This window comes from Passer domesticus, chromosome 25, assembly GCF_036417665.1.
Source record: "Passer domesticus isolate bPasDom1 chromosome 25, bPasDom1.hap1, whole genome shotgun sequence".
NCBI lineage: Eukaryota > Metazoa > Chordata > Aves > Passeriformes > Passeridae > Passer > Passer domesticus.
Genome location: NC_087498.1, coordinates 5,278,623 through 5,285,967, shown reverse-complemented (window position 1 = coordinate 5,285,967; position 7,345 = coordinate 5,278,623). Strand labels below are relative to the sequence as shown.

Below are 7,345 nucleotides of genomic sequence, written 5' to 3'. Positions count from 1 at the left end.
AATGTAAAACCCATGAAAAGCACAGCCCTCATTTCCAGATTCTGTTTGCTCTCCTATGGCAGCCTTGATTTTAGATGAAATGGATTCCCAGCTATTGGCACCATGAAAGTCTCCACTGAAAACTTCAGAGATGTTTTTTCTCATCTTGTTCAGCAAAGTTCCAAACCTTCCCTTCCTACCACAGTGACTGCAGGGTTTAGCACCAGGGGACAAATCAGACATCAGGATATCAGCGTGAAACTCACGGGTATTCATGCTGCAAAGCAAATATCCTGCTGAGAGGAAGACCAGTCGCTCCTGATCCTTTTCCCCACACAGGTGTGCAGTGCCATGGCATTGTTCCCACACAAGGCTTCTGTGTTCATCCCTGGACGTGGGCTGTGAAGTGACAAAGCACCTGCTTTATAACCAAATATTCCACCTATACCTCTAAAAACTCACACAAGTCAGAGTTTAAAGGCCTGTCCATAATTTTTGTTGGCAGCCTGAAGTTCTTACCTGACGTAGTTGCAACAAGTCCGGTTGTTTGCACGCAGCAATGCTCTAATGTTCCTCGCTTGCTGCAGAAACCCAGGCTGCAAATTATTGTGCTTTTATTTCATATCCCCTACACATTCATCTTAGTCCTTTCAGGTTAAGTAGTGTTGAGAAAAACTGCAGATAGTAGAACCTGCAAGAGTTCTAAGGTGAATGCATAACCACCTTACACAGGTTCAATGCATGCAGCACAACGCCTGAACGCCCCAGTAACTGCAAAGGTTTTTTTCCGTGGTCATTATTGAAATAAACGGGCAGGAGATCTTTCTCCTTTTTAATGCCTTTATTAAGAAGAACCAGCTCAGGTGGGGAGAAATCGACGGGTCGCGCCCACGCCGCTGCTGCTCCCGGGTGTGTCACGGAGGAGGAGGAGGATGATGATGATGATGATGATGCAGCTTTGTCCGCTGGTCTGCAGGCAGAGCTGGGGATTCCGTCCTCATGAGAGATTAGGAGATTCCTGCTTTTTTGTCTAACACCTCGGGGTGTCTCTTTAATCAGCATCTTTTGAGGTTAAGGTGAGAAGCAAAAAGGATCCAAGCAGGTACGGGACTGCGCTCCCATCCTTAGACGTCACTTAGGTCACCTGTTGGGTCGTGATTTTAGGGGTTTTTCCTGTAAAAACTGTAAAAATTCGGGGCGCAATGCATTTCTCAGCTGCATAGTGGCTCTGATGTCACTGCTATTCTCTTCATACTTGGAGGGTCTGTCCCCGTGTCCCTCCCTGGCAAGCGGCCAGCATCAGGGGGACAATGCTTAATCACCGGCCATTAACAGGTAATTGAAGAACTTTTCTTTGGCAGTGAAACTAAAGAGGTCTGACTGGTCTGACTTGTTTTTAACTCTAAAACCTAAAAAAAAATTACAACTTTCTATCCGTAACAATTATTAAATAAATGATTTAACGTTAATAACCTCGGAGTCTGACGGGCGTCGCACTCTGCTCGGGGGCACGCCATTTCCCGCACGGGTTCAGCGCACGGCTCTGCGGGCTCGGAGGCGGCCGCGGGGCGGGCACAGGTGCGGGCGGGCGGCGCACGCCCCGAGCGCACGAACGGAGCCCGCTCCGCGCCCCGCGGCGCTACCGGCACCACCGGCACCCACCGGCCGCCGCCGTTCGGCTCGGGCCGCCTCCCGCACGGCCCCGCCCGCGCCGCCGCCGCCGGAGCCGCCGCTGCAGCCGCAGCCGGAGCCGCGCAGGGCGGGCGGGGCAGGGGCGGCTCCGGGCCGGGAGGCGGTGGCTCCGCGCGGCTGAGGCGGCCGAGCCGCGCGTGCCCAGCCCGGCGGGCGCAGCGCAGGCGCCCGGGGCCCGCCGGCGGTGGCGGCCATGGAGCGGAAAGGTGAGCGCGGCGCGGCCTCCATCGCGCCGCGGGGCCCCCGCAGGGCCCGCCGCCCTTCACGCCTCTCTCTCCTTCTCTCCCTCAGTGCTGGCGCTGCAGGCCCGGAAGAAGCGGACCAAAGCCAAGAAGGACAAGGCCCAGAGGAAGTGAGTGCGGCCGCGGCTCTCCCTTCGGGCGGGCATCTCCCGCCGGCGCCGCCGCCTCTTTGTTCCCCCGGCCCTCCCCGCGGGGACAGCGCTGCCGGGCCCGGCGGCCCGGAGGGCGCTCGGGGCAGGGCAGCGTGCGAGCCCCGGGGGCCGGGCGGGTTTTTAACCGGAGTTAACCGAGCGTGGCGCGTGGCCCGGGGCGGCCGTTTTGCCGCCCGGCTCTGCCCGGCTCCCCGCAGCTCCTCGGGCCGTGCCTGCCCTGCTTCTGCCCGGAGCCCCGCCGTGGAGCTGCGGTGGTGCTGAGGGGCGGGCTGCTGTGGTGGTCTGCCCTCGCACGGAGTTGTCAGCGTCCCCTCTCTGCATTCCCCGGGGCGCTTCTGCCGCTGCCGGCCTTAGGAGCCGCCTTCTCTCCGCTCTCTCCCCCCTCCTGCCTCTCTTTCCCCCTGAGATTTTTTTATTTTTTGTTCTCCTTGCCGAAAGAATGCCGTGGTGTGTTGTTCACTTCGTTGTCTAACTTTGATGCTCTCGTGCGGCTTGTTTCGCACCGCAGGAATGTCACGAGGCTTTATGTGTGGGGAACTTTTGGAGGCAGATGTAGAAATGAGAAGAACTCGATAAATGCTAAACAATGGCTTTCGGCAGGCTGCACTAATGCTGTGTTCAGTGCTGCTCATGGATTCCTCTCTACCTTAGATTCTTAGATTCCTTTCTGCCTTTCTTAGAAAGGTGATGCTAATCCTAGAGCTGGTTCTGTATACTCCATAAAATGCTGCTTATTTCTGTATACTCCAAAAGATGCTGCTCATTTCTGTAAAGTCTCTGATGATTCAGGATGTTTTTGAAGGGTGCCTAGGACCAGAGATAGTAAGGCTAAGGGTTTGGGGATGGGAATTGGAGGGTTTTTTCTTTAGGCCTAGAGTAATGCTTTCTCAGCCACTTCCTCAGACACGTCACAGGGATTTAAAATATTTTTTTTCTTGTTGCCTTCAGCCAAGAGTCAGTGGTTTTGAGATGGGGCTTTTGAAGCCTTAACCAAAGTATTTGGGAAACATGCATTATGGTTCCATGCTATTCCATACGTGTCCCAGGTATTCCTTGAAGGTAGCATGAGGACAATTTTTGAAATGCTCTCCTCCTTCTCTAATTTCTGGATGAATAATCCATTGTCTAATTCTATATGTGTTAATTTTTTTTTTCTTTCTCTAGCTGCAGACCAGCAATACTGACTCTGCCCACAGAGTTCACAGTGCAGCTGGAATTTCTGTGTAGATTTTGAGGCTGCTGCATGATAACTTTCAGAGCTGGCATGTTAGGGGTTTTTTATAAATCTTTTTTTAACCACATATTCAGGACAGGTTAAATGCCCTGCTGCTTAGCTCTTGATTTTGGCACTAACCTTGATTTGAGTGCAGAGCCACGTTATTTGTCAAATGCTGTGTTTATATTCTTACACTTTATGCTCCAACTCTTTTCTCTGGTACCATGAAGTTTATTAGATTGTATCTCAGAAATTAAAGAAACTTGCATGTGCTTTATGCTGTGCAATTAAATGAACTCGGTGTCAGCCTCTAACTTTAGGTACGGTTCCACAACATTTATTCTATTTAAATACAAAGCTGCTCTAGTTAAATCTTCTAAAATAGGCTTAACTGGGTTGTTTCATGACTTTCCATAAAATCTATACTTGAAACCACATGCAATGTGCTTTTAATGTCTGATGTTCCATCATAGTTTACATCACACATGCAATTTTTTTCTGTAATACATTTTTCTTCACGTATGCAGTAAATAGCATGAAACAAGGATTTTAAAAGGTTTACTATTTTGAATTATTATATAAAATTGCAGAGAGTGTTCTGAAGGGAGTAAAGCCAATTCAAAATATCTTTCATTTTAAAAATGAACTACAGCTGCTTTAAGTTTACCTATAAACTTAATATAATTTAAAAAAGAATATAAAAAAACATTTGGAAAGGTTAAAAGAAAGTGGAAAGTTACTTATTTTTTCATCATCCAGTAGTTAATATTGCTGTTTGCTTGGTTTAGACGAGACCAGTCTAAACTGATGATTTACAGAAACATCTTGTAAATGCTAATTATGGTTCTGTGTATAAGCTTTTTTATAGGAAATGAGTATATATTTTTACAGGAAGGTCAACCACATTCTTAATTTTCTGCAAGATCAGGATGATCCTATTTCTATTACTCCTTCCTATCTTAAAAGTTTAATTTTATTTCAATGAAGTAGAGCATGCATTTATCCTGACACTCCTGTAGAAAGAGAGCAGAGCTTCTTGGGACTCTGAAGGTGAGATACCTGTAATTTCCATTGCCCTCGTAATTTTTTCATTCAAAACCAGAAGTGATTATCAAACCACGACAGGACACAACTGAAACTTGCTGGTTTCCATAGAAATCCCTGGGTTTGTGATAGCTGGACTAGCAGACAGCTCTACAAACAGCTTGTTAAGTGCTTGTGTGGGGGAGTGCGGATGGGAAGAAAGAAACTTGATTGCCTGTTGTTTGTGTTTTAATACCTTTCTTATGTGAAAGCCAGTACTTGTCTTCAAACTGAGCTCCCACAGATCTGCTAATCAAAATATGTCTTGGTGCCTCTGAGCACTGATATTTAAAAGCAAAATGTTTGACCATCTCCAGTCTTCTTTTAAGTTCTTGACAGTGGAGCTCTGGGATGAGTGCTCTATAACAGCAATTATTGTGGATCTGCCCTTCTGGCAGAAAACACCAGGTATTTACTCAGAAAAATAGGGATGCAACAGTGCATGAGTTGCAATAATCACGAAATAACATGGATTGTGCACTCACAAGTCCCCCACCATCGATGATTTATAATTCTCCCCAAAACAGTTGGAATTTCTGGAGCAGAGAGGCTGGCTGCATCCGAGCAGGAAAACTTGGATCATTTCAGACCTGAATGGTGCTGAAAGTTGTGTGTAGTCAGTTACCATGTTCATTGAGCACCATGAGCTCTGCCAGCAGATCTGCGTGTGAGCTCTCATTCTCACTAGATGTGCCTTAACATGAAATTACAGAAATAGTAATGAGATGCAGCCTGCAAGCATTCCTCCTTAAAGAAACATTGTCTGCGTGCCCAGATGTGGGAATGGGAGAGGGATTTTAAATCCTGGCTTTTCCCCGTGCCATGTGGAGCTTCTTCTGGAGTGAAAACACGGAATCCTTCAGTGAGATCTTGCTGGGGTGGGTGTGGAGCCCAGCAGACCCCTGGCTGGATGGTTGGGGTGGGAAGAAGAGATGTGGGGTGTGTTTGCAGTGCCTTTATCTGGTGCCTGCAGTGGGAGCTGCCTTTGTCATTCCTCCTGCGTTCACTCCGCTGGGTTTTGCTTGGGGGTGTTTCAGGGGTGCAATTTGAGCTCGCCAGTAAGGGGTGACACTGTTTATAAAGACTGTGTTGTAGGCTACTTAAAATTAGGAAGGCATTTCCCTTCAGTTTCCTGCAGATGGGCGTCATCTTTGCAAATATCGAGGGAGAGGCAGACAGAGAGAGGAGTAAGGAGAGTATCTTTTTTTGTTAGTATGTATTTAAGGATGATGGGTGTGACAATAGTGATTTGGCCTAAATGCACCTTGCTTTCCTTGCTTGAGGGTGGAAGGAGTCTGCTTCTGTGTCTATTCAAGGCAAGCAATTAGGTAGCATGGACAGTATTTCTGCTGTTTCAGGAACAAGGAAGACTCTTTGCTGTCCAAAACAGAGTTTTGAGGTCACTCTTAATGCTCTTGAATAGGAAAACCAAACACCTCCTTTCAAGTGTGTATTTTTAATGTAAGTTATTGGAGCAGAGAGAACACATTCAGAGTTTGATGGTGAAGTTCAGTGTGGAGACTTGGCTGTGTCTGTAATTTATAGAGGGTACCCTTCCTTCTCTGCAAATCTGTAAGAGCCCACATTGTGTGGCTGAGATTTCTTAATAATTTTTTGCCTTACTTTTTGTGTGTGGACCAGATAAATGATTCCACTGAAAACTGGCAGGAGAATTCCACAGTGTTTTTCCAAATTGCTTTAACACCTTCTGTAAGGAGCAAGTGAGTGACTCAAATCTGAGCTCCTGCAAATAACTCTTCACCATCCCTGCTGTGCATTGCAGGGGTTGGGTGCTATCTTCAGTGAGCATGGAGCAAAATCTTGTCTACAGTGGAAAATTTTCCATGTCTTTAGTTCCTTTTCTAATATGAAGAGGTTTGGCAATGCTAAACTATTAAAAGCATATTCTGTGAGCTTTTAAGGTGAAAATATTTTAGACATACAAGTGGATGAAGACAATTTCTTAAACCTCTTGCTTTAAAAGTGCAAGGGCAGCATCATTGTGTCTTTCACTAATAAAGTCCTCCCTAGGAGAGAAATCTCTAAATTGTTACTTGCTATGTCACATTGTTGGTGACTTGTTTCCCCTATCACTTACATAAACCAGCAGGATAAACAGGCACAGGAAATGACTGGGAATTGTGCATTGTTGGAAGATGATGTTAAGTACCCGCTGCTGTGAAAAATACTCAGTCCAACTTTTTAAAGAAGATTTCACTCCTGCTTGTTTTGTCATTTTAAGCATAAAGGATAAGTTTTTCTTGTAACTCTGGAAGGGGAGGTGTGGAATTACAGCAGAAAATTTATTTTTCCTTTGAACACTCTTTCCCTGCTGAGTGATTGTGCTGGAATTCCTCTATCAAAAGGGTTTCTCTGTCGACAATTACCATGATCCTTGTCTTCATCCCAGCTTTGAATCCACCGGGCTATTGAATAGGCAAATAAAACCGGCTGGTTCAGGAAGATGAAACAAAGTATCTGCCTGAATTTCTAATTTCATTAGAGGGAAGAAGAGCCACGTAGACATCAAGAGGAGGGGATGACTCTTGATGCTCACCCCCCTGCCATGACTGAATTTGCAGGAAGATCAGCTGGGAGCAAGCCCCAGCCTTGCTGCACGGCCCTTCACCTGCAATGCAGTGCTGGGCAGCTGCAGCTGGCTGCTGGAGGCAAATCCCTCTTCTCCTTCACTCTTGCACAAAGCTTTGCTGCATTTGAGGAGAGCCAGCCCCTCTGCCTGCTGCTGATGTCCCCCTCCTTCCCCAGCACTCTGGTGTCTGACTTTTGATGGCTTTTTCGAAAACTGTTGGGCTGTCTTCAGGAATATCTGTACCCATGGGAGGCCGTGCTTCTTGCAGGTAGGTTCCCCTCTCTGATTTTTGTCTCGAGAATTTGCAGCTCTTCAGGGAATAGAGACTTTTGGGAGGGTCTCTCTAGATGTGGATTCACACGAATTCCATAGAAGACTTAGCATTTTGCCT

General features: G+C 47.1%; 1 protein-coding gene across 3 annotated transcripts in view; it reads left to right on the top strand.

Annotated features, from left to right (window-relative positions):
- Positions 1-1,782: 1,782 nt before the first annotated feature.
- SRPK1 (SRSF protein kinase 1) overlaps positions 1,783-7,345 on the top strand; it is a 20,917-nt gene continuing 15,354 nt past the window's right edge. Inside the window, exons 1-2 of one of the 3 annotated variants that reach the window (XM_064399268.1) lie at positions 1,783-1,877; positions 1,963-2,023. In XM_064399268.1, the coding sequence (XP_064255338.1) occupies positions 1,865-1,877; positions 1,963-2,023 (74 nt within the window). In that variant the 5' untranslated portion in view covers positions 1,783-1,864. Of the gene's footprint in view, positions 1,878-1,962; positions 2,024-7,071; positions 7,223-7,345 lie in introns of those variants that run through there. The other 2 variants (XM_064399266.1, XM_064399267.1) reach the window with 2 other exon arrangements.